The sequence below is a fragment of the Leptosomus discolor genome, chromosome 6, assembly GCF_034619465.1.
Source record: "Leptosomus discolor isolate bLepDis1 chromosome 6, bLepDis1.hap2, whole genome shotgun sequence".
Lineage (NCBI taxonomy): Eukaryota > Metazoa > Chordata > Aves > Leptosomiformes > Leptosomidae > Leptosomus > Leptosomus discolor.
In genome coordinates this window covers 6,622,289-6,649,417 of record NC_141396.1, presented here as the reverse complement: position 1 = coordinate 6,649,417, position 27,129 = coordinate 6,622,289, and the positions used below count along the sequence as shown (strand labels likewise).

Below are 27,129 nucleotides of genomic sequence, written 5' to 3'. Positions count from 1 at the left end.
GGCAATTTAGTAATTTGGTTGTAGCTACTTGGTAACAAGTAAAAATTGAACAGCATGTGTATCTTATTCTTACTGAAGGAATCACAGTGTATTTTCTGCCAAGGTATGGAAAGTGGAGAGAGTGACCATCACTGGATTAATTGTCCTGTTGAGTTTCCTTTAAAAAAACAGGGGCTTTGTTCTTTTTTTGCAGCCACTGATCTTCTTTTGGCTTGGAATCCCATTTGTCTGGGCCTGGTAGAGGGAGTCATTGGTAAAGTTCAGCTTCATACAGGTATGTGGTTGTGTGTTTTGGGGTTTTTGGGTTATTTGTGTGGGTTTTTTTTTTTTACTGCTAATGCACTTTGTTTTGAAGTCAGTGATACTACAAATAATACTGTGTAGGTAAAATGTATTTTAATGTCCTTTGCAGTGGAGAAGTACTCCTCAACTACGCAAACTTGTCAAAACAATTATATTATAGCTGCAGGTGCAAATTCCCTCAACTTGCCAGTGTACATATTTTGGTTTGTCACTGTCTTGTAAAATGGTGAACTGCATTCACAAAGAGTAGAAACCTGTGTTTGAAGTTCTAGCTGGGGCTCCATGTGAAATGCATGAAATTCTTGCACCTTTTTGAATAATCCTTTCCAGCAGTTTTTGTTGATCTCCTATGGTACAGTACAAAAACTGATGATGGAGGATTTCACCAAAATATAAGGCTTGAGTTCTCAGTGTTGAATAACCTGAAGGATATTTACTACCTTGGTAGATGACTATTTGGAAGTAAAAGGAACACTTAAACTTGTAGTTAAATGTAAGACATAGCTCTAAATGAAAGGAGGTGTAAAATGTACTGTGACTTAGTGTTAAGCCTGTCTCTAACTGATTCTAGTAATTTTTTCCTGTAAAATAAGGGCAATGCTATTCTGTCTTTAGTCAGCTGCAAATTCCTGTAGCCATAATAAATATTTATTTTGATATATACCAGCTTTGTCTAGAAAGATTCTTCTGCCAGTAGAGCTCTGGATATCTATTTACTGACAGGTAGGAAAACTAGCCATAAACTCTGCTTCGCTTACTGTGTGCTGTTCTTCTTGTGAATGCTTAGACCCTGCATTTAAAGTAGTGCCTGGCAATATGATCAATACAGGTAAAGTTTCAAGTGTGTTCCAGGATAGCAGGATGGATTAAGTGTTGAAATGGATCAGGTGTTTGTGGTCTGTTGAGTACAAACAGGTTGGTTAAGATGGCAGTGGCACACTAGGAATAGAGGAGCGAGGGAAACAGGGACAGGTACATCACTGCATGAGCATATGGCAGCTCTAGTTCTAGGAAATGCTTGGCTGCGTAGCTGCTGTAACCCCTAGGTCTCATTTCTGAGAGTCATAGTTCAGAGCCCATCTTTTCATGAAATTTCTGGTTGTGTCCTCTTCCCACTTGCATTGCTTCATCTCCTTTGAATTTCACCTGATGTTTTTGTCTGTGCTCACCCTACAGATCTATTCAGCCATCCTTTTTCAGAGCTGATGATATGAAGTGGTTCAGACTGCCATCTCACTTTTTCTTCTCCAGGTTGTCTGTGCTGTTCAGCATGTGCTGTTCATGATGAAGGATGGCTAAACTCCAGTAATGACGTCTTTCTGCTGTGGAAAAACGCTCAATGATTGTTTTTAGCATGCTTTTGTCTGTGTGGCTTTTTTGTTGTGTGTGGGTTTTTGGTGTGGTGGTGGGTTTTTTTGTTTGTTTTAAACCGAGCACTTTGGTACACAAAGGCCTTCCCCCCTCTCTCAAGGGAGTCTAGTATAAAAGCCTTTGAAGGGGGGAGACCTTGTCATATACTTTCTGGAAGGTCTAGCATGTTATGGCAACCAAATATTCTTGCATGTTGCTTACTGTGAGGCACTTCCTCTGCTTATGAAGGCTGAGTAGAAACTTTCCCCAGCATGTGGCACTTCAACGGGTGCCAGTTTGCTGTTGTCGAGTAAATTAAGATTATCAGGTAATAAGCCTGATATCTGGTCTTCTTTCTGTGTGTCCTGTAGAGCTACTGAGTCAGCTGTGCTCATCCAGGCACTCCATTCAGTTGCTCCTTAGGCCAGTGGAAGAGTTTGTTTCTTCTCTGCCTTACTCAGATGACACCATCACAAGCTCTTCATAGACCAGCCTTGTTGTTGATATTCTGGTATTTAGTGATGCCACTGTCCTGTAAACAGACATTTATTTTCTACCTTTAAATGTCTGAAGAAAGATAGAATCTCTAGCTATTTATCCTTGCTCTTCTGCTGAGAACTACTGCTTCCTTGAATCTGCTGACAGTTGCTGATGAGTGTCCTCTGTCAGGCTGCAGTCAAAATGAGAGGGCTGACCAAGATGACTTACACTGGTCTTTTGAAACCTGTTATTGTCAATGAATTCTCACTCGATCGTGTTCAAGTGTTTTTATGTCATCATCTAGCACTCTGTAACAGGAACCTGTCTTCATTACTTATTCTTGTATCAATCCTTGTCACCTGGAAACTGTATCAGCAGAAGTTGTATAAATATTTAACATTGCTGGACCATTATCTCTGGACTTAGTAAGAGTACTGTGCTGTGGGAGCAGGGTGAAATGCTTTTCTCCCAGAGCTGATCTGGAACAGGAGGACTTGTTGCTCTGATTTGTTCTTCCCTGCCCCCAGGCTGTAAGGATCAGAAAACTTAATTTGAAGCTCTTTTGGCTAACTAGAGGCCTGTATAGGCTTGTCCTGCTTGGAACCTTGTTGTTAGCTGTTGCTGGAAAGAAGTACTGGTGTGTTTCAAAGATGCTTAGCATATGCTGACTAATACTGTAAACTGTAACTAATACTGTAAATACCCTTTTAAGAATTGAAGTTGCTACCGGTGCACTCTAAACCTGTCCTTAAGCCTGTATGCCCTTTAATGTCTTGGGCATAGATCCCTATATGTTCTTGAAAGATTTGCTTAATGCAAGAATGCTGGAGCAGTCCTAAGATGGCCTTGAAATGTCCCTGTAGTCAGTCTTGGGCTGTCCTTAATTTAGCATTAAAATACCCTTGCCAAGTTGCTGTAACTAGGGATGGGATTTAATTTAGTCTTAATCTTGCTGGTTTTATTGCTGGCAATTTGTAAGGAGAACTTGTGAGAGAGCTTCTGTGGCAGGGAAGCTGTCTCATAGAAACCAGCTAGCTGAGATTACATGGAGTATTTTTCCATTCTTTAAAGAATTTTTGCCATGAGAGGGTCAGTTTTACATGTGGATATAATTGTATGCTCACAGTGGAGTTGAAAGCCTACTTGAAGTATCATTTGGTTCTTCCCCATTACTGGATTTTCTTAAACATTAAGGTGCTTGTGGGGTGGGGGCAACCCCAAGCAACAGAACCTTTGTTGAATATCAGAATGCAAGGATATGGTCTCTTGCCTTTTTCTCTCACATCCCAAGATGTAAGAAAATGTGGAGTAAAAATGGGAACAGGAAGAGAAGGATTTTGGGATGTGTCATGGGGATAAGTTACTGAAACAGAACATTACACATCTTGGTACAGATCCACAATTAAAATTATCTTTACGTGATCTTCCCACAGAGGGGCAAACATGTCTCTTGCATAAACAGAGTCTCCTTTATAGAATACTAATTTTGTTTTGTGGTCCAGTTGGTGTGCATACATACAAAATATAAATATAGCCACTCAATTTCCTTTTGTCAAAATTTCAAATCACAACTAGAAAGACATTGTGTTATTTTTTGTTGTTAGAATAAAAAATAGACACTTTAGTCCACTAAAATGGTAATGGTAGCCTGAAATGAAATCATTTTTGATCAGAGACTACTTAGCAAGTTGATCAAATGTTCTAGTGCTAGAATATGCTGAGAGTTAGTACTGGATATCTAACTATAGCCAAAGCTGGATTTCTTAACCAGTTCCATGTAACTCATTCATTGCCACCACACATTTCTGTGTGCTTGGTCAGTGTGCTTGCAGTTTAGTGTCTGTACTTGTATCAATTAAGTGTGCTCTTCCAGCGCTGGTAAATTAAGACCCAAATTAAACGCTGCTGGCATGGTTCTGTAGGCAGTAAGCAGAAGGAAGTGGAGTTCCTCCTTCCCTACCCTCAGGAAAGGAAAGCTTTTTTTGTTTAGCATGCCTCTGAATCTTGATAGAAACAATGAGTGTTTCAACATCTGAAATATCTTCAGTGAGATGTAACTGCTGCCATTTCTGCCTTCAGCCAATCAACAACTCCAGTTAGTTGCATGCAAAAAGAATTTTTTAAGTTATTCAAGTAACAAAAAATGGTAGTGTGGAATTTCTTGGCTAAAATCAAAATGCTTGCAAAGAGCAGCATTTATAGTAAACTTACACACACTTTAAGAAGAGTTACTGTGAAAGCATTTGAGGAAACTGAATGCTAGATTGTTTGGGAAGTGTTAGAGAAAATAAAGAGCAGTGGTGTGCTGATAGGGGAATTCAGTTCCTCTTTTGCTTCAACACTGTTTTAGTGAGGAATGGGAGGTAATAGCTTGCTTTAGATATAGTACTTTAAATTAGTTGTTGTCTGTTCTGCCATAGTTCATAAAACACTAAAAATGTACATTAGATCTTAAGAGATTATTTAAAACATGCACTCTTCTGGAATGACATAGCTGTAGTGTTCTTCTGTGCACACCCTATCTCCCACACTGAGTAGACAACTAATCTTTTTTTTTTTTTAAAGCTATTCTATGGAACGACTTTAACTGCAGAAGCACATACTTTATTTAGGGATTCAGTTATTTAGATATTGCTGGCAATTATAACATGCTGATTCTGTGGCTATTGTTGAAGCTTTTACTTTAGAGCATGCTTTATCTGCATAATTGCTTCCTGACTGTGTTCTTTTGATCTGCTGGGAAATTCCTGTTTTCTTTCCATGTTAGTGGCTCTGGCTATAACACAAATACAGTTTTGAAATTTATGCCAAGATGACTTTGAGTGTAGTTTTAAAAGTCATAGAAGGACACAGAACTTGCTTAGCTGTATTAAGCTCTAAAGTTCTTGTTTATGGCTACCAGGACTTGTTAATGTGAGGTTAAACTGAAGAGAAGCCAAAGATTTTTTTTCTTTTCCATTTTTCACTGAGGAATACCTGCTTAGAAATGCCTGTACATTATACTTTTTTCCAGTAGTCATATTGATTATTTCACTGGAGCTCTAGATGGTATCCTTTCTTAAAAGAGAATCTGGGTGTTTTGTTGACATACACTGGTGATCTCCTCAAAGTAAATTGTGTGGCTAACCTTCTGTAAGTGGGAAGAGGTGAGATCATAGGACTGCCGAACAGGAATATCTGTCTGGATGCCCTATTGTACTACCCTTCTCTTAAGCTTGGGTTGCTCTGGGTTTCCAGAGACTGTTGTTTTTACCTAGTGGAAAGCAATATAGAAAATGGTAGACCTTCTTTTTAGATGAAGCTGAAGACTTCTTCAGCTGTTGCTGGTGCATTTGGCAGTATTTCAATTTTCCCTTTTTAAAAGGATCTTATTACCTATTCATTGGTCTCCTCACACTGTTGCATAGAATCTGTCTTGTTTTCCTCAGCTTCTCTTTTTTTTATTTCCATCTTACCCCCATAGTTGCTAGGTGGAATGCTGGAGGCAAAGGCAGGTATTCTCCAAGTCATGTTGCCTTTACCGATAAGCTGCTGGCAGTGAGGGTAGCTGTCTTGTTGGCATTTGCTATCACTCTCTTGTCCTTATTTGTTGTCCTTTGACGAATTTTTAGGAGACTATGCTTATGTCATGGCTTTAAGTAACCTGGTCCAACCTCAGAGCTTCCTTCCAACCTGACTTGTCTCTGATCTTGTAGAGATGATGATTCTGATGCTGTGTTCAGGAAGTCGTGCAGGACTCCTTTTAGAAGGTCACATACATTAAGTGGTGCATGTCTTCATCCCCCTTGTCCCCCTCTGTTTCTGGGGGCAGCCTTTGGTTCTCTCAGCACATCTGTGATTATGAGGATCTGTAATTTTTAAAGGCTTATTAGTACCCAGCATAAGTACATCTGTCCTCTAAAGACAGGAATAGAGAATTGAAGTAAGGAGTGTCATAATGCACTGTAGTCTATTTACAATGATTATTCCTTCTTTTTAGGTAGAAGAAGCTGTTGCTTATACATATCTTGTCAGATTTGGGTTGAAGTTTCAAGGTTTTTTTGTTTAGTTGCAGTTATTGGAAAGATTCTCATGAGCTTTAATTCTGTGCTGAGAGTATATTGGAAAATCTGGGGAAGAGAACAATTCTGAGTGTCCTGTGACTTTAAAGATGTTGTCTTGGGTTTTTCTTAAGCACTCGGGGGCTAAAATACTGCTTAGAATTTACTGAGCAAGGAAAACAGGCTTCATATTTGCTATTAAGGCTGTATATTGTATTCAAAGGCATAATATGTGACCACCTACTGTCACAAGTGTGGGAACATTAAAGTGTACCATGGCAAGCTTTTAATGTCTGTATATGACCTCTTCAGTTAAACTTGGTTGCTTCTCAGTTGGGAGAAATAGTAAGTGTATGTGTGTATCTGTAAGACTTTCTGTGCCTTTTCCATCTCTCTTAATAGAACTTTCAGTTTTGATTCATAAAAGCCCAGCATACTACTAGCATGCTACTGATCTAACCAAGGGATTAGAATCTAGGAAGCTGATGTCCAGGCACTATTCAGCAGTCAGTGGGAATGTTTGTTGTGATGTTTCTGTGTCTCTTTGAAGTGTTGAAGCTATAATTGCTGTAGATTGAATGTGTGTATGGAATGCAATTGTTACCAATATCTTCAGTAATCCTTGGCTCATTAATTTCTACACCACTTGGATGCATATACTTCAGGAATGGTGTTGTGAAGCTTTAAACATACATGAGCTTCTTTATGATGCAGTCCATGTTTGCTCACCAGAGTTCTTACCTCATGAATCTTGTAATCAGGTGGTACCTGTGTCTGTCTTGTTTGCTGCTTTATACACAACCAAAGGTACGAAGGGATAACCTTAGCTTGCTGTCTGAGCTCCAGCTGTTCTTTTGAAATTGTACTGCCACTAGTGACAGTGATGGGAATGTGCATCATCCTAGAGATTGCCTGATTGCTGTAGATGAAGGAGTAGTAACTTTACCTCTAATGGGTAAGTCTATGAAGTGGTTAATCTCCTTTTTATATTAGAAACTGAATAAGTATTGGGTTTTAGAGTTGTTTTTTTTTTTATTGCAATGCATAATAACAAAACATAGCAATAGCAAATCGTCATTCACTGAAGTCTTCTAGCCAAATGGTTCCTGGCAGGCGTTTTACACTGGGGAGAAGCTTCTGGCAGACTAATCATAGAAATGCCTGACAGACAAATCAAAGCATCTACTAATCTTTTTCCAGATTTACCGTGGTGGCTACTTTTAATTCGTCAGAAAGCATTGATTGGCAAACTTCCAGGAGACCATGAGGTTTGCAAAATAACAAAGATTGCAGTGATTCCACTTTCTGAAACAGAACCTCAGGATCTGGAATTAGAGGTATGGCTGTCGTCAATGAATTCTGACTTTCCCCCTTCTGCTTCAGTGAAATTTAAATGTGAAATGTAATAGTTAAACACATGCCTCATCTCTTTTTTCCCAGTGTATGCAGGTGTACCGAATGTTTTGTGTTTTTTTAAATACTGTTTTTTGATTAAAAGTTTTCATTTTTCAAAATAAAATCACAATTTCTGCTGGGGAGGGAAATTACAATAAATTATACCCAAATTTCATAAAGACCCTTGAAAATACCACACAAGAACAAAACTTTATTCATGTAATTAAGGAGCAGATCATTTAAGAAGAGAACTGAATCAGTGGAATCGTCTAAAGGAACAAAGGTGTAGACTAGGACAGGAATCTTGTTTTTTTTGCTTAAAAACCCCAAAACTCTGCGGATTACCTCTTAACGACTAGAATAATAAGACTTTCAGTAAATTCTAGTAATGTAGGAGGATGCATGCTGTAGTTAGTAGAGTGTTGGGAGAACAGTTCTGGCTTTGAGTTTCTTTCTTTTGTGTTTGTGGCAGGAGGGGATCGTGATGGAGGGACAGGATGACTTGTGATAGTCTGTGTGGTGCCTGTATGACAGCATGAGAATCCTTCCCTGAAGAGGGAAAAAGTAACATGGAATCTCCAAAGCTTTGGAATTCTAGGAGCCTGAAAAGCTGCTGAAGCACTGCTTCAGAGTCTGGGCATTAGAACCTCCCAGGGTTTGGGATACAAGGATGTGACTTGAAATAGAGATGTGAAACCACGCTGTTCTTGGTTATGTAGGCAAGAACATACCACATCCCCAAGGTGCTTCTGTGCCTAGAAACCTGTACAAGAACTCACACTGGCAGTGCCCTCTCCCAAGTACTTCAACTCTCTTGAGGTTATCCCCAAATATCTCTAAGATAGGGTTTCACATATGTGTGTTTTGGGGAAGAAGCCCTCTTTGCCCTCTGAATCAGGAGAGAGGTATTTCATAGAATCAGAGAATCAGAGAATACCAGGTTGGAAGGGACCTCAAGGATCACTTAGTCCAACCTTTCAAGGTAAAAATATAGTTTAAATGATATGGCCCAGCACCCTATCAAGTTGAGTCTTAAACTGTCTGATGTAGGGGAATCCACCGCTTCCCTTGGGAGATGCAAGCTGGAGCATAGGAGGTTCCACATTAACCTAAGGAAAAACCTTTTCACTGTGAGGGTGACAGAGCACTGGCACAGGCTGCCCAGAGAGGTTGTGGAGTCTCCTTCTTTGGCGACGTTCAAAGCCCATCTGGACATGTTCCTGTGTGATCTACTCTAGGCGGTCCTGCTCTGGCAGGGGGGTTGGACTAGGTGATCTTTCGAGGTCCCTTCCAACCCCTGACATTCTGTGATTATTCTGATGTCTAATTGTCCTCATGGTGAAAAAGTTTCTTCTGGAATCCAATTGGAATCTCCCCAGGAGTAGCTCATATCCATTACCACTTGTCTTTTCTGTGTGACTCCTTGTGAAAAGGGAGTCTCCATCTTCTTGGTAGCCACCCTTTATGTACTGGTACATGGTAATAAGGTCTCCCCCTAAGCCTTCTCTTCTCAAGGCTGAGAAAACCCGGTTTTCTCAGCCTTTCTTCATATGGCAGGTCTTCCAGTCCTCTGATCATTTTTGTGGCTGCTCCCAACCTGGTTTGGGATCTTAATTCTGTAACTTGGCTTCAAGGGAAAAACTTTAAATGTTGCAGAATTTTTTCCAAAAGAGAATAGATAAAGGAAAAAAAAGGCAAATAACATTGATTTACACTGTAATTTGTATAGGAAGTTGAGGTGAGTCTGGATACTGAAGTCATGTCAAATTGAGGCAGACATTCTCACAATCACAGGAGAAAAAGCCGTATAAAAAAGAGGGAGAATTATGTTATAGATGGAAACCTGCATGTTCCCTCTGTATTTGAGTGTCTCCCCTAGGTTTGTGGACACTGGGGTCTTGTTTTTGTGACTTTTTAATTAAAAATTCCTTGAACTCTTTTAAAAAGAGTATTTAAGTATTGGCTTTATTTCAATATCATTCTTTAGCTTTGTAAAAAGCACCACTTTGGGATAAACAAGCCAGAGAAGATTACACAGTCCCCAGATGACACAAAATTTCTGCTGAAGACTCTTACTCAAATTAAGTCAAATGTGTCTGCTCCAAATAAAAAGAAGGTAAAGCTTTCTACTTTTTTTGTTTTTTCAAAATGTGTAGTTGGTAATTCAAAGGTGGTGGTGGATGATCAAATGGAGTACTAAGACCTAAAAAGAGAGCTGGTGAAAAACTAGAACATGCAACTACTGTCTTGAACTTCATTTTAGTTTTTGATTATATCACTGTGGTTCTCTTGTGGTTTTTCATCTTAGTTATTCTGCCAAAATGATGTAATTACGATAGAGTGCCTTCTTACCAGGATTACCTTCTAGTGGGATTCTGAACTATAAATTGCTCTGCGTAAACATCTCCGATATAGAATTGGAGACACAATTTGGTGCACAGTTCCTCAGAGAACACCATACAATCTTACCAAAATGCTTTTAACACAATAATGGCTTAGATTAGAAAATCCAAACCATATTTATTAAAATTTTAAAACAGGTAGGTGCGATATTTCTTAGAAACCCTTGAGATTGAAACGTACTGCTTGAAAGTAAGCTCCAAAAGTTGCCGAGTCTGACTGCTTTGAATGCCCTTACTGCTAAAAGTAATAGCGTGATATATCTGAAGATGCTGTCCCTTGTATTTATCTCTGCTAGGAATTTTAAGATCCTGCTTCTCAATGTGAAAATATTTGTCCTACAAGGTTAGAAATGGCATTTAGCAAATATGGCTGGAGTCTTTGTCAGTCAAAGGGAAAGACAGAAGTAAGCCAGTACTTTTCTTTCAGATTAAAGAAAGCAAAGAGAAAGAGAAGCTGGAGAAAAGATTATTGGAGGAGCTGTTCAAAATGTTCATGGATTCAGACTCCTTTTACTACAGCCTGACCTATGACCTAACAAATTCCGTGCAGAGGCAGAGTGCGTGTGAGAAAACTAACTTACCACTGTGGCGGAAAGTAAGTGTGGTGGTGGTTTTTGTGGTGTGTGTGTGGGGTTTTTTTGGATGTTGGTTCCCCCACCCCTTCGGGAGACGTGCTGTTCAATCATAATGTGGCCCAAACTTGACTGGTCACATTCCCTACAGTAACTGAAGACCTTGCCCTGTCACTGGCTTCAGAGCCAGCAAATGAAACAAAAATCCCCAGCAGCATGTCTTGATCTGAGTTGTTATAGTCAAAAGCAGTGAACACTAGACTTTTATGTACAGTTGTAGTGAATAACGCTGGGGTCTTTACCAAAGATATTGCCAAACCTTAATTAAATATTGCAAAAACTGACTTTCTTTTTTAAATAGGTTGATGACAGATTCTTTTGGAACAAGCACATGATTGAAGATCTCATCAGCATTGATGTGAGTCTTATTTCAAACAATAACATGTATTATGAGAACTGTTCTTTAGTTTTGGTTGAAATGTTTACTTAAAAACCTGCTTGGCAGACAGGTCAGGGTCAGGGCTGTGGCCTCTGAAGCTGAGCAGCTGGCACTACCTTCCACAGCCTTCTGGCAGCCTTCTAGTTAGCCTGTGATCGTTGCTAATGAGTGAACATCAACTGAATTTAAATTTTTATTACAATAAAGCAATGCAGAATAACTTGATGTGTGATACATCTGTGCTGATTTCTGAAGATAAACTTAAGATGTGTTCATCTGTGAAATGGGTTAGCCCTTGACAAAGCTGAACTTGATAAGGAGGAAGAGCCAGAAAAGGAAGAAACTCCTGAAATCCAAAGTTTACTTGAGACAAGATTTTTCTGTTCCTGAGTGGAGAATACTGGGTTTTTTTTTTCTCTCCTTGAATAGAGTAGGTGATCAACATAACAATAGTGTAGAACAAGTTATTCTGAACAGCTATTCAGAGTAGACAAAGCCTTTCCTGGCTAATGAGCACACAAGAAACATAGAACAACCTTTCTCTTTTCTTAAATACATGATCTAGTTTCATTTTAAACTAATGCTGTAGATAAAGGACTGAGTTACTAACTAGTTTCGGCCTAATCTTAGGTTCTTTTAAAGATGACAGCAGGCATCTTAGCTTATGCCCTGCACCTCTTTCATTAATAATGTTGCATTCTCTAATGGTTATGGAGTCAGAGCAGGGTAAACTCAGGTACTCTGAAAACTTGTGTATAGTACAGGAGTTTAACTAGTTGTATTTTTCATGTTATAAGATGTAAATGGATAACCTTGATTAATAGGGAATTGGGATCTCAATTCTGTGTAAGAAATTGAGGTTTTAGGGTAACAAAGCACTAAAGTGCAAAGCCCTGAACCAGCTGGCTTGAGTACGAAGTTGGCCCATATAAAGCTTTTGCAGATATGTTTTGATGAAAAAAGGCTACAACATTACACTTGTAAATTCTTATCTACCTATGGAAATGCAATATACTGTATGTCCACACTGAGGTTGTAGAACTACCTTAAAGCAGAAAGTAGGTAACGAATTGCTCATATTTCCTGCTGTATCTGAACTGACTGTCCTTGTCTTTGACATGAGAAACTACTACTTTAAGCTTTTAATATTCTTAAACATCAGATGTAACGTTGTATTGAAGACTCCCTTTAGGGAAACTGGAAAAGCAGCTTTTAAATATTAGATGGTTTTCTTTTGTTCCTAGATAGCCAGCAGTAGAGGAGGGCTTTTTGCCTTGCCTCGGTTCAGCTTGCTTCATCTCCACAGAGAAGTTTTAACTTGCTTTCTTTTTCTCCCTCCTGATTTAAAAGCCTTATGACCAATGGAGGAAAAACACTGGTACCTCTTACAGAAATGGCAAAAGTTTCTTAAAACATGGAAAGTATGCAAAGCAAGTGTTTATAAACGTGAGAAATGGCAGAAATAATTGTAGGTAATGTAGAATCAACAGGAATGTAAATGTTTTTTGTAACCTTCAGAATGCTGAAGTGGACTTCTGGATTATACCCATCATACAAGGATTTGTGCAAATTGAAGAACTTGTAGTAAACTATAGTGAATCTTCTGATGATGATAAGAGCAGTCCTGAAACACCTCCTCAGGAATCAACTTGTGTAGATGACATTCATCCAACATTTCTGGTGGCACTTATTTCACGCCGGAGTCGGCACAGAGCTGGTAGGCAAACGTAATTCAAGGTATTGGGATTGTTCCTGAACGCTGGAGAGGGATGCAGAAGATAAAACTTGAAAGAGTGCTGTCTTGTTCAGCAGATGGTCAGCTCTTGTCCAAGTATGCACTACAGCCTTCCCTGCTTATAGGAGGAAAAGAAAAGGCTGTAGTGCATGCAGCACTACACAGCTGTCGCCTAGAGCAGTTACGCAGTGAGCTTTGCTAATCTCCTCTTGAGCACTGGGTGCATCTTTGGAGGTCACAGTTCTGAGAGAAAGTTCTGTCTTTGCAAAGAGCACTTTGATTAAGACCTTGCATACAGCTCTGTCCTGATGTATTTCGGTAGGCCTGGGTGGGAGCTAAATTTTTGGGTCGTCTTTGAGAGCTTTGACAGCTTACCCTGATATGTGACTGGCCTTTGTACTCAGCTCACTTCAATGCGTTTAATTGAGTTCCCAGGAAAATTATTTGTCAGAATAACTCATTAAATACTTGAGGGTTTCAGGGTAGTGTCTAGTTTACAATATGCCTTATTTATACTAAATTGTTTTGCAGATACAGAAACTGAATTGCAGAGGGCAAGTTTTGTATTGATTCACTCTTAGTATTAATGGCCCTATGCTCATCTGATTGCTAGTCCAGAGCGTAAACTGTGTAGAACTCTCTCCCTTGACAAAAAAAAGGGAGTTTTTAGTAGATTGATTCAATGTTTTGAAGAATAATTATAGGATTGTGTTTTATAGGATTGTGTGTTTAATGCTTTCTGTAATACGTAATTTTAGCCAAGAGTTCAAAGTGTTTTGATTTCTGAAATATTGTAGTTAAAAAAAGAAAAAAAAACAACCCAGAGGAAACCCTGATTTGAAAGCCTAAGATAATTCTGTGTGAAATACACAGATTCTTTGTCAGGCATCTTGTTTGTGATTGGAAAAAAGAAATAAAACCAAACAAACCTCCAAAATGCTGCACTAAGTTACCAACGTGCCCAAGACTTTAAGGGAAGGTATCATGAGATACAGGAAAACAGCTGCTCTTAAGCTTGAGAGAGTAAGAGCCTGGTGTCTGTAAAGGTTGAGATACCAAGAGTAAGGGAGCTGAAGTTTCCTGTGCAATGATTTAGTTTGGGTTTTGGTGTAAGAGCCACTGTTAGTGGTAGGACATAAGTAAAGGGTGTCTGATGCTTTAGTCTAAAAGCTCCTGTCTGTTTAAAGGTTGTAATACTGATTTGATGTTTTGTGACCCTATAAAGGTCCCTGTGATAGGTATTTTACATTTCTTTCCCTTGCCTATTTCTAACCTCTTCCCTTCTCTCCCATAGTCCTTAGCTAATGCCATTGAGATTCAGTTCAAAAGTCTGGTCCAGTGCTACCGCAGGAGTCAGAGGAGAGTCCTGTCCTGATTCTGTAGAACTGAATTTCCGTGCTATAAAGGGTGGCCTTGAGCCTTTCTCCAATGCTTTTTTGCTTATTCTTTCCCTATCCCTTGCTACCACTGCATCTGTTCTGAAACAGTGGTGTACTGTCTGTGTAAAGGATATGCAAACACTTATCTGTTCTGTTTAATGGTCAGATCAGAGATGGCTGGGCAAAAAACTGTGTAGTCAGAAGAGCAGTATCTGTTCTTAATGTGCAGGGTTGGTTGTACAGGTTAAAAGAAGGGGAGGGGTGGGGGGAAAAGTCTTGTGTTTTGTGGAACGTGCGAATCTTGGGCTGCTTGTGGGATCTCTTATTGTGCGAAGTGGAGCATCGGTCAGTAAGTGGCCTTTGGCTTCATTGAAAATTCCGAGCACTAAAGTGAAACTTCCTGCTAGACCTGACAGGAGTGACTTGTACCACTGACCATGGATTTTGGCAAGAACTCTCTTCTTGTGTTATTGTCAAAAACAGTAATAAAAGTTGTTAATGTTAAAACCTAATACTTACATATGAGTTGATATTCTCATTCCTCCTAGGAATGCGATATAAACGAAGAGGTGTTGATAAAAATGGAAATGTGGCAAATTATGTTGAGACAGAGCAACTGATTCATGTCCACAATCATACTCTCTCGTTTATTCAAACAAGAGGCTCTGTGCCTGTTTTCTGGAGCCAAGTTGGATATAGATATAACCCACGGCCCCGACTGGACAAGAGTAAGTATTTGAGTCGAATACCTAAAGGTTAGAGTTCCCTTAGAAGTAGATTCGTTGCAGTGCTGTTTTACCATTGGTCTTCCACTGGCACTTTATAGAGGCCAGCACTAGCAGTAATGACTTGACTCCAGTTAACTTCTACAGGAATTGCAGCTATGCAGAGCTCTGACTTCTTGTCCGTTGTAAATTCCAAGGTGTCTTGAATTTCAGTATTTAATGAAGTACCCGTTTTATGTCTGGTCTTATTTGTTGCAGTGCTTTCTGGGTTGGGAAGGGAGACAATTTGGCTTTCTCTTTTGAGAACCCGTTTAGACATTGATTCTTACAAATATCTTTATCCACAAAGTTAACTTATGCTGAAGTTCCTCCTGCATTAGGAACAGCTGTTGCAATGTGGGAAAACGTAGCTGTTTCATGCAACACTAGTTTTGTAGTGTGCTTTTTTCTTCTCTGAAATTAAGTACTATCTAGTAGGCTCTGTCAGATCTAAATTGCTTCTTTTTCCACTCAAAATAATGCAAAAGCCAAAGCATATAAGAATGTTGACAAGAGTGTGGCAAACCTGCGTGCTTATGTGAACTAGGTATTCAATAGCCTGAACTTTTAAGGAAGTTAGAGGTCAACAGAATCTTCTCTGGGTTTAGCATTGTAAAGGAGAAACTTTTCTTGGAGGGAAGCTAGTGTGTTTGTGATCTGGTATAAGCAGACTGCCACTAGGTTGACTGGCAAGCTAGATCCTAAGTATGTACTTCTGCAAGTCCAACTTGTGCGTTGGATTTGCATTCTCCTCTAGCATTAGCAGGTCTGGTCTTCTGCCACTGAAGACTATTTTTGGGCTGAAAAAAGTGTTTCAGAGGGCACTGTGATGTTGGAAAGTTTTTAAAGGACTTGGTTTTTCTTTTTTCCCGGTCTTGAGTAAGACCTAGTAAAACTGGCCTTTAAGCTTGCTTAGGAACTTGGGCAACACATGTGACTTGTAAGTTGACAAGCAGTTACTATCATTGCTAGCTTAAGGAAGCTGCACCAAGAGATTTGGGTTTCTTGTGATTTAATACCAAATAACCTGGAGATTACCAGAGAGATGAGTTGTTGCCACATCATGGACATGGAAACTTAAATGACTTCGTAAAGTGAGGAAAATAAAAATGAAACATCTCCCAATCTCCCCCCCCCCCCAAATATTTGGAAGCAACACTTGGTTAGTTCTAACTGAAAGCTTGTGCTGTGATGCCTGTTTATACAGCTGAGCAGTTCTTTTTTTTTAGTTTGTTCATCTCTTTTTTTTAATCTTTTTTTTTTTAAATTTCTAATAGGATTAGTTTCAAAAAATATTGAGGGATTACATTTAACTTGGTAGATTTACAGGTAGGAATCGAGACTTTGAGGAATCAGTGGTGGCTTGGATCGACTGGACGGCGTTTTTGGTTTTCAGTTACAAGTAATCTTGTCCTCTAGAACTAGATAAGACTTTGGGTATTATCTCTGCTTTCAAGTTACAAATCTTTCTGGCACTTTGGTTTGTGTCTTCAAAAGATGCAAAACAAATGGAAGCACACTTCCTTTGGAGGAGATATTTATGTGGGTATGTGGTGTGTATGTGGAAGTATTAAACAGGCTTATTAAAAGTTAAAGTTTTGTCCAATCTGCTCTGCACAAAGCAAAATTTAAGAATGGTGTTTCCTGTACATTATATTAGTAGTAGAACAACAAGGTTGAAGTTGAGCAAATTGTTGGAAGACCTTTAAAAGTAATTCTGGACAATGTGTTGTGTTGTGTGTCTAAGTACTAAGTGAAGGATCTTGTCTTTTTAGAGTATAGATTTGGCCATGACTTAGTACTTCGAACAGGCTGTTTCTAACATTGCTCTGCCTTGTAGGTGAAAATGAAACAGTGTCCTGTTTTCGTGCACACTTTGAAGAACAGCTGAAAAATTACAAAAAGCAGGTGAGTGCTGTATGGTAAAACAGTCATCTTATGAACATGCAGGGGATGAAAGTTACTGGGTTTAGTTTCTTGTGGTTTTTTAGAAGCTCATTGACAATTGGAAGGGTGGTACATGAATAGAATTTTACTAAGTTTTTCAAGTGGCCTTGTAAGTAACCTCTGAAACCCAGCAATAACTTACAGAAATGTGTAAGCTCCCCTTTAGTGTACCTGTCTTGTGAATTCATAGCCTCTTTGTATTAAAATTTAGGTAGGCAGGTAACTGCTGGAGCTTCTTTGATTTTTTTTTTGTGTACAATCTAACAAAGACTAACTTCAGCAAGATTACCTACAAATCTTTTAACTCTTGAGCTGTTTGTTATTCCATGGTATATTTCTGAGCAAGTTGTGTAGCAGATGACAAATGTTAAATAATTAAACTTTTGGACAGGTTATTATTAATTTGGTGGATCAGACGGGCAGAGAGAAGATTATTGGAGATGCTTACCTTAAACAAGTTCTTCTGTACAACAATGCAAATCTGACGTATGTTTCATTTGACTTCCATGAGCACTGGTAAGAAACCTTTTACAAATGTCACTTGGCATCTTTTTTTTTATTAGCATGAAAGAGTAGAAGGGAGGAGAAAAGCCATTATTTCTACTTCTGTGTGAAACAATTTTCTTTTAAATAGGAAGAACACGTAAACTAAAGCACTACAAAAGTTCAGGTTTGGGTAACCCAGTACTGCTGTTTGTTGGTCTTGTGCCCTTGACCTGTTAAATATGCAGTTATTAGGCAGAGCTTGAGTTGTTATGTGTTTCAACAAGAGAGTTTCCTTAAACACGCTATGAATGTAAAGCTGTGGCTGACCTGCTTTTCAAATGATGTAGCATTCTGCTCTTAATGCTTTACTGCAAGCCATTCTTCTGTTTCTCTTGCTTGTTTCTATAACCATATGGTGGGTGGGTTCTTTGAGGATCAGTATAAATAGTTGCTATTTTCATGACTCCAGTGTGATGCTGGCATGGTCTAGTGCAGTGTTTGTGTGCCCAAGCATGTGATTTGTCACACAGGCATGTATTTCTCATGCTTCTCTGTTTTCAGACTGCATTTGTGTATGAATATGGGGTCTAAAACCTGTTTTAATCTTAATTTCCTAACTTAATCTAGGGATTACATCTGGCCTGGGAAAGCATTACTGGCTGAATAAATATGTCATTAGTAGATATTGTCTGAGAGGGGGAGGGGAAAAGGGAAACCCTCCCTCAAAATAGTAGTGGCCTTTGCAACTTGTTTTCTGTAGGACTGTTGACATTCTGAATTGATTTGATACTTGCTCTCTTGTTCAAACAAGCTTTCATTTTAGTTTGCTTTTCTCCTAAGAACTGCTGTAGTGACCAGGACTATTTCTTTTTGCACTGTGAACATGAATGAATAGAGAACAACACTGAAAACAACCTGGTGGGGTGGGGGGGGAGGAGGGGATGGTGTGGCTGTAGGTGTATTTTCTGCAGAATCACTGGTAAAGCAGAGCAGGCCATCCCAATTTCAAATCTGTAATGGTTACTTTTGTTGAAACTGTGCCCAAAATGAGCAGAGACTGTTGCACATATCTGAATAGCCGCACGCTTGCTCTACTTTTTGGAAGCAACATTCAAGAACGCAAATTCTTGAGGATTTAAAGATCTGAATCATTTGCCCTGGATTTAGATATTGAACTTCAAAATAGTTCTGAATCTTGAGTGCTATTTAAAGTTTATTGCAGGAGAGAATTGTTTGTCTCTCTCCCACTTAGCCAAAATGCTATTTTTGTTAACATTACAAATGATATAAAATAATTAAATAAAGAAAAATCACTGCTCCAGTTCAAACTAACTTCTGTGAAATCTTGTATTTTTAGCCGAGGAATGAAGTTTGAAAATGTTCAAACACTGACTGATGCTATTCATGATATTATTCTTGGCATGAAGTGGTGCTGGTAGGTACTTAACTGTTTTCAGACTAGTGTGAAGTATTTGTAGGAGAAAAAAAATAGAACCGTACATATTCAGAGGCCTTGATTTTGTCATAACTGGTGTGTTTTATATTCCCCTCTTGGTGCCCAGCTTCTGTGTCAGAGTCTGTGTTCTGAAGCGTTGGTGTCCTACGCATGTAACAGCAAAAAATCTCAGATGCTGTTTTCTGCCTGAGGCTTACTGCATTTAACACTTGTAGTGTTTCTTACACTTAATGTGAAACACTTCGTATTTGACCCACAAACCCTAAAACGCCATCCTCACTGTTGGAAACAGTAGGCATGTCTGACCTCCAGTTTGTACTGATTTGAGTCCAGGCATTTTGGTAATCAGCGTGGCTGCGGTCTTCAATCCATTACTGTGTATTGTTCACTGTATTTGGTGAGCGAGATGGTGCTGGCGTTGTTGGCTCCTGTGTTTTTGAAATGAAATGCCTTTTGTTGAAAGCTTGTGTTGCATATGTATGAATTGAATTCAGCATCTGATCACGTATCGAGTTCCTGGCCTCAACAGGATGTATGTTGGATATCTAACGTGGATGGAAGAGGAGGATAGGTGGGAACAAGAGTAGTTAATTCTGAGCGGGGTGTGGCTAGGGTGAGGAGTGCAGCTGTGAGTAGTACTCCATGTGTAAAATTTCCTACTGTTTGTAGAAGCTGATAAATTAAACTGGATTTTAAGTGTCTCAGTGTGCTTTTGCTCTGTTTTTCTGTTGAAAGGGTTGACCAAGCTGGTGTGATTTGTAAACAGGAAGGGATTTTTCGAGTTAACTGCATGGACTGTCTGGATCGTACCAACGTTGTGCAGGCTGCTATCGCAAGAGTGGTCATGGAGCAGCAGGCATGTATAACTAATGTACTTTTTCAAGTACAGAGTACCTCAAAACTTAATTGTTACTCACAGGGAAATCTGCGAGTTTGAAAAACGCTAAGCTAACCTCTACTGAAAAGGATCTTTGCAAACTATTTGGAGAGCTATGAAGCTGAAAGTAATATGTACCGGTAAAATAACTTGAAATCATTCTTGTATCTTGAGTAATCTAGAGTAGCTTGTTTTCTTCCAGCTAATTTTCTTGAAGGTTGACTCCTACATCCATAATTAATGTGTTACTGCTGCATCTGATGAGACAAAGTTTAACAATGAATTAGTGGTTCGTTGCTAACAATTAATTTAAATCTGACAAATTAGCAGAATGGGCTCCTTTCAGATCATATAAAATTTAACAATTAAATACTTGGCAAGTGTTCCCATGGCAAGTGTTCCCATCTTCTTTATTAAGCTCTGATATTGAGAAAGAGGTTTTCAATCTTGAACTTGATATTAATGTGCATGTCACATTCCAGCTCAAAAAACTGGGTGTGATGCCACCAGAACAGCCTTTGCCAGTGAAATGCAATAGAATCTACCAGATAATATGGGCCAACAACGGAGATGCCATAAGCCGGCAGTATGCTGGCACAGCCGCCTTGAAGGTAAGGTGTGCAGAGTGCTGTCTCTTCGGGTGGTGAGCAGCACGTTATGGTACGGGTTTTGTGTCCAGTGGAGAACTCTGGTATATGTAACCAAGTTGGCCAAATACTCTGCATGTTTTGGTCTTGAAGAGACACCAGGACTTTCAGTAGAAGAATATTTTGTATCGCACTTACTGTGAATTGGAGAAGACTTGAGTGTCCAGGTGTCCTGTGGCAGTGCTGGCTGTGTTTTAACCTCATTCTGTTGGTTTCACATCTAGATACAAAACGTAGCTGAGTTTAAGGTCTGTATTAAGCATTACTTCTGTTTAAATTGAAGCATGTTTATAGTATTTCTAAGCACTCAAAACAATACTCTGAAGGACTGCAGATCAGGATATGTAGGTAGTAGGGTGATACTAATTAGTTATATTTTCCAAAGACTTTTCTTAATTAGTTGTAATGCAGTCTGTCTACCAAGATCAGAATTCAGGCATGAAAGTCCTTACTGAACGACTTTTAGTATTCCTGGTATTTGGCACTGGAAAAAAACTTTACAGTGGAAATGTTTAACACTTAAATCTCTTTTCAAATATCTCTACTTAGCTTTGATTAGTCTATTCCATTACTTTTTTAAAATAATAAAAACCAGCCTGATGCACTTGTCTTGATTGTGAATATTTAACTTTAAATCTGAAGCACAGAACTCAGTTTATATATCTAAACTTTCTGCCATTCTGCTTGAAGATTGCTTTACTCACTGCTGAGGTTCATGGATTAAATTTATTTTCAATTTAATTGTGATATTTATTTTGAGTGAAACGCACTTGAAACGTTCTTCATAGTAGCTGGCGTACTTTCAGAACTGCTGAGTCCTCTGAGTGTCTCTGAAAACAGAATCCTCTGACAAAATGTAACTACCAAAACTGCTTTTTATTCAAATTCTAAGCCTTCTGTGACCTAGAAACTTCCTTTTGTTTCTGAGCTTGTGGGGATATGTAGTATTTTCAGTAGGTTATGCTTGTCTTTGGTAGCAGAAGAAGAGAAGATGAAAACCCATTTTTCAGTAGGCTCTGGTCTTCTCCATTGTTCCAGTAGTGTCCTTTTACATGAAAGGCTGAAAAAATAAGTGTGTGGAATTTTTGCGGTATTCAAGCATCCCAGTGACTTGATGTCTTGAAAGTTCTGCTTTAATGTTATCTGGCATATATGTCCAGATTGCCATTTTCCATTAGGACTTCATGTGGAATCATGTCTGTCAAAAGCATAAGATTCTCTGCAGAGTCAATGCCATGAGAAGTAAATACTCTTTGAAAATTCGTATTTTCTTCTATGTGAAATAGTTACTTTGAACCTAATTTCTGAGTTGTCACCTATTCCGTTCTGAGCTTCAGAGCGCCAAAGCTTTTGAGCTGAGACTACTTCAAAGTTGTGCGTGTGCATGATTCGCGTGTTCTGTGTAACAGGGTGACTTCACAAGGACTGGTGAAAGAAAGCTGGCAGGGGTGATGAAGGACGGAGTTAATTCTGCAAACAGATACTACTTGAATCGTTTCAGGGATGCTTATAGGCAAGCAGTCATAGGTAAGAATACAATTTCAACTAAGCTGTACTATGGCATTTAGAAAAGTTTATTAAAATAATTTTGGCTTTATCTTTCTGACCGTGTTTTTTTTTTTCCTGAAGTTTAAAAGCACCTTGAGTACATCTAACATTCATGTCTATGTAGTGGACGCCATATGGAGCAGTTATTCTCCATTTGGAGATTAAACACCACTCAATTCGGAGTACGTGCAGTGTAACTCACTGTAGAATTTGCTCCTAACTTCATTTTAGCATTAACTGTCTTGTAACTGTCTTTTGCTACATGAATTTAACTTTGTCTAAGTGTTTCTTAAAATGGTTTCTTAAAACTCTCTTGCTTTTCACTGAGGGAAAATCCTGTTATACCGACTGAGATTTCAGTTTCAGGGCAAGATTCTAATCAGAGTAACTGTTTTTCAAGAGTATCTTCAAATATGAAACATTTGGAAGGGATTTACAAAGTAATCAACAGACCACTGTGGTATATCATTTCTTTAACTGTTTTCTTTGATATTTTGTTGGTTTTATTTAGATTTGATGCAGGGTATCCCTGTAACAGAGGATCTTTACTCCATATTTACGAAAGAGAAAGAGCATGAGGCCTTGCACAAGGAGAACCTGAGGAGCCATCAGGAATTGATCAGCCAGCTGTTGCAGAGCTACATGAAACTGCTCTTACCAGATGATGAAAAATTCCATGGAGGATGGGCACTTATTGACTGTGACCCAAGGTTTGTGGAATAAAGTCATAATTGATCAGCTGCTACTATGACACCTCGTGTTAATTACCAAAATGATTTTGATAGCCGATGTCTTGACAGAATACAAGTGGACAGTTTTGTAGAATGACAAGAGTCCTTGAGGAGATTGAATACTTGTAACTGTAAAAGAAAAGGTCCTTTAACATGTGTTTTTCCCCAAGTGCCATAAAAATGATGCATGCTGGAGTTACCTTTGAGGCATCACCTGGAAATGCATGTATTCAGTTGATATGGCTAAAATGTGGTAGGCACCACGAAGAGAACTTCTAACTACACGTAGTTCTCAAAGGGGCTGTTTGAGAAGCTGTTGTTCCTTATTGCTTTATAGGGAGAGTGTAACTGGACTTCAAAGCTGTATCGGATCAGATTAAATTCTTGTGTAATGAGTCAGTAGTAGGAAAGCCTAGATTTCTGTTTGTGAGAAGTAGCGAGCATAAAGTCTAACTTCCCTGATAAGTCTCCTTATCAAGTTCAGAGTTCACGAACTTATAAAAGAAAAATAGTAGTTAGATCTTCTGCAAGTTAAACTTCATCTAAAAGTAGCGAAGCAGGATGTCGTGCTAGCCAGTCAAAGCACAGACTCATCACCTTAACGGACTCTGAGATGTTTTTCTGTTTCTCTGTTAGCGTTTCTAATAGCTTGTGGGTGTTCTGTTTATTTTTGGACCTGTTGCTGCCCTGTTTGAGCTACTGGGTAACTCCAGGTTTAAGAGTGAGTGTTGCTTATGTGGATCTGCTTGTTGTGTGTCTAATGACGCATCATGTTTTGGCTTGTGGTGTCTCACCTGACTTGGTTTTTCAGTGGCTGTGAAGAGGTAGCAGCATCGCCCAAGATAACGTACTACAATTGAAACCTCTTGTTGTGCCTTCAGTTGTGACAGTGTCCCTGAAACACACGGGGGTGGGTTACAGCTGTGCAAATAAAACCTTCTCCCCATACTCATTCTTCTTCTCATTCCTTAGTCTCATTGATGCCACCCATAAGGATGTGGATGTTCTGCTATTGCTTTCTAATTCTGCCTACTACGTGGCCTAGTAAGTTACTGCATTCTTGTACTATGTGTAGTTCTTGCAGCTTTGTTTCAGTTTAGTAGGAAGCATTAAATTCTGATTTTTTTTAATTTTTTTGGTTTTGTTTTCTAGTTATGATGATGAAATCGACAAGGTGAATCAGTACCAAAGGTTAAGTCTTGAAGCTCTGGAAAAAATAGAAATAGGTGAGAATGTAATCGCCATGTATCTTTCTTGAATGCTCTTAACAGTATAGCTTGAGCACTGGTCAAAACGTCCTACAAATGCGTTGAGGGGCGAGCTTTGATGTGTTGCCTGTATCCCGTGTAGTCCACCACAGCTGGAAACGTGCTTTCTTGCTGGTAACGGATGCTGGAGTTGTTGGCGTTCCCTCTGTCCTGTCTTTTGCTACTGCTTGAAATAGAAACTTGGCTCACTGGTAGGGTTCTAAAATTTTCCTCTTTTCAAACTCTTAAACCAAACCAAAACCAACAACAAACAAACACCCCAGCAAACCAAACAAAAAGCCCCAAACCCTCTGGATTCCTCAAAACAAATTTAATTATTTATCAAATGGCAGTAACAATTAGATTAACTTGTATAATGAATCGCAGGTTTGTTCATTCAGTGTGCTCTCTGATCCAAATACAGCAGCTGGTTCTGAATTGTACCTCAGATCTGTTTCACAGCTTTTTAAAACTCTTCTTTCTCAAGGTCTGACAAGAAGCATGCTGTTATGGCATCACCTTGTTGTGCTGATTTAACTTATTTGTGGACTAAAGAATGTAACATCTGCAGGCAAAATCAGCGCTTTCCCCTGGAAGTATTAAAGATATGCTATCTCTGACTGTACAGATGAAAAAGGTGTTCCCATTGGAGAGAGAAACTTTTGTGGCCCCTTCCCTCCCCCACCCCCGGAGTTTAATCCTCCATGACACAACGCATAGTGATTTCATCATCCCCTTGCTGTAACCTTCACTGTGTCTGTGCAACTCCTGGGAGTTCATGGAAAGGTCTCTCTCTCTCTCCTGTGTGTTGTGGAGACCCGTGATACATCCTGAGGTACAGAATACAGTTGGAACATCTAGACCAAACACCTTATAAAAACAAAAAAAACCCCAGCCTGTTTAATGCTGTAGATCTGAGGCAGTGGTGCATAGACGGGTCAAAGGGCTTGGTCTAAATCTTGAAACCTACGTGACTTCCACTTGGTAAAAATGCATTGGCTTTCCCTTTAATCCTTGCAGGCGCATACCCTAAAACACAGGGTGCAATTTTTTTCCTTCTATTTGAAAGGGTGATCTGTAACAAACAGTAAGGATGGATTATAATCGAGAGTCTAATTGCTTTTTGTAAGTAATCGATTGTTTAGCTATTGTGAAAAATCTTTCATTTAAAACATCTATCCTGCTCTAAAGAAAACATGAAGATTTTTATGCTGAAAGACTGTCAACAGTTACACACTTGTAGGTATGGTCTTTGCAATGTCTCTGAGTGCATGGTCAAAGACTTCTAATCTGCTGGTTTATTTCTCAGGGCCTGAGCCTACTCTCTTTGGGAAACCCAAGTTCTCTTGCATGAGGCTGCATTACAAATACAAAGATACAAGTGGATATTTTCACACTCTCAGAGCTGTGGTACGCAGCCCAGAAGAAGATGGAAAAGGTTTGTTTCCTGTGTAGAAGTCTTGTACGTAAAAGTTCCTATAGGAAATGTTTTTTCCTTTGCTCTTAGAATAACTTCTGAAGAAAGACAAATTTTTATATAATCCAGTTGTACAGGGTGGGGAACCAGCAAAACCCCCCCTGTATGTGGCTTCCTGCCTGAACGCTAGAATCTGAGTGTTTTAATACAAAGAAAAATAAGTTTCAGGTACAGATTTAAAGCAACATGTCTGTCTAGAATTGAGACCTTTCCATGTCCAGGTCTTTAATGCTCCAAAGACTGATAAAATGAACTTAAAACTAGCTCCTGAAGAGTGGAAGAAACCGATTTAGTGAAATCAGTATCTAGAGATGTTCTTGCTTGTTGTTTAACTGAATTAAATGAACACTAATAAGGGAAAAATACCACTTTTTACCTGGAGCACTGAGTTTTGTTGACAAGGATTAAAATAAATATAACTGCTTCTCTTCCTTCCACAAATGATGAATCGTGGCAGTGATTCACTTGGACCTGGTATTTAGGGCTTACGGGGGGGGTCTGTTCTTTAAGCTTATTTTGTAAGCTTGAAATCAGAATTGGAGCTTGTAGGGTGCAGCTGTTTTGCAGGGTGAAAGGAAAAAAAAAAACCCCATGAAACCCAACCTTAATGATGTTAAAATTAAACTTCTTTCTTTGTGGATTTTGGAATGTGGGATTTTAAGGGGTTCTTTTAAGGGTCTGACAGGCTGTTACTTGGATTTCAGACACGCTTCAGTGCATTGCGGAAATGCTGAGAATCACAAAGCAAGCGATGGGACTGGATGTGCCCATTATTGAGAAAAAGCTGGAGAGGTGAGCACTGAACCGGCATGAACCTCCCTGTGCCTGGTACGGCCGTGTGGGCGATGCCGGGAAGGAATGGCTGTGTCTTGCTGCTGTGCTGGGAGTTAACTGGTCCGTGGGCTGCTTCCCAGAGTACCTGTCTGCAGGCGCTTGCCTAGAGGTGTAAGCAGGGATACTGGTTTGTACGTGTGTGCTTACAGACAGCCCACACGCCGGCTGTAAGGAGCTTACTGCAGGTTGGAGGGTTCACCATTAGTTTGTCAAATTTAATTTTTCCTATCTGAACTAAATCTCTGCTGCTGTAGTAAGATGACGACCTGTGAAATGTAAATCTGGTTTGGCTTCCACTGCAGCAGAGCGGTTAACAAATCCAGAAAACGTTACAGGTCGTCTGTGAAGGAATGGCTGAAGTTAAACTTCTGAACTCTGAGGTGTCAGTCGGAATGGCACACAAGTTTTTGTCTGGAAAGCCCACTAAGGGAAGAGGGTACATGAAAGTGTAGCTGATAATTAAAGGTACATACTAGAATCTTTTTAGAGAAAACTCCCTAAGTCAGCTGTCTATAATCAAACAGAAGTAACCTCTATCTGCAAATACAGGTGAGGTGTTAACAGTAAGGAAGCTGTGTGAAAGGATGACAGAGTAGCAATAAGAGAGGCTGGCTAGCTGGAGTTTAGCACGTTTTACCAGCTCAAGCGTGAGCTGTTCCATTCTTTCAGACCCTTCCAGTTCAGATTGTTTGAAAACGTGTTGTGCAGCACAATTGTGAGTTGTCGAGCAAAAGCTATTAGGGCACATACTTCAGTAACTTTCTTCTGCATTTGATGGCTGAGCTGCTTTTCCCAGCTGAGTAGGAAGCATAGCAAGAAAATCTTGCTCTTTTTTACAGGTGCTGAAGACCGAATACTTGCTAAATCTGGCTGCTGAGTACAGCATACACAGTCAGGGCTACAGACATAGAGAATTCAAATCCAGCTTCATCGAAAACTAAAAATGCATGCAGAAGCTTGCTTTTCCTCTTGTTTGGCTACCTTTCTGTAGCAATCCTCCTAAGCAAATTCAAAACGACC

General features: G+C 39.4%; 1 protein-coding gene across 9 annotated transcripts in view; it reads left to right on the top strand.

Moving 5' to 3' along the window:
• Positions 1 to 27,129, top strand: part of INPP5F (inositol polyphosphate-5-phosphatase F) — a 43,065-nt gene that overhangs the window by 14,635 nt on the left and 1,301 nt on the right. The window contains exons 2-19 of one of the 9 annotated variants that reach the window (XM_086467509.1): positions 194 to 274; positions 7,374 to 7,510; positions 9,556 to 9,684; positions 10,398 to 10,565; positions 10,904 to 10,960; positions 12,500 to 12,698; positions 14,644 to 14,823; positions 16,700 to 16,767; positions 17,198 to 17,322; positions 18,650 to 18,727; positions 19,484 to 19,604; positions 20,108 to 20,236; positions 21,682 to 21,799; positions 22,332 to 22,530; positions 23,524 to 23,595; positions 23,704 to 23,777; positions 25,108 to 25,236; positions 25,980 to 26,067. In XM_086467509.1, coding sequence (XP_086323635.1) covers positions 194 to 274; positions 7,374 to 7,510; positions 9,556 to 9,684; positions 10,398 to 10,565; positions 10,904 to 10,960; positions 12,500 to 12,698; positions 14,644 to 14,823; positions 16,700 to 16,767; positions 17,198 to 17,322; positions 18,650 to 18,727; positions 19,484 to 19,604; positions 20,108 to 20,236; positions 21,682 to 21,799; positions 22,332 to 22,530; positions 23,524 to 23,595; positions 23,704 to 23,777; positions 25,108 to 25,236; positions 25,980 to 26,067 — 2,152 coding nt within the window. Of the gene's footprint in view, positions 1 to 193; positions 275 to 7,373; positions 7,511 to 9,555; positions 9,685 to 10,397; positions 10,566 to 10,903; positions 10,961 to 12,499; positions 12,699 to 14,643; positions 14,824 to 16,699; positions 16,768 to 17,197; positions 17,323 to 18,649; positions 18,728 to 19,483; positions 19,605 to 20,107; positions 20,237 to 20,627; positions 20,629 to 21,681; positions 21,816 to 22,326; positions 22,531 to 23,523; positions 23,596 to 23,703; positions 23,778 to 25,107; positions 25,237 to 25,979; positions 26,068 to 27,129 lie in introns of all 9 variants that reach the window. The other 8 variants (XM_086467508.1, XM_086467515.1, XM_086467512.1 and 5 more) reach the window with 8 other exon arrangements.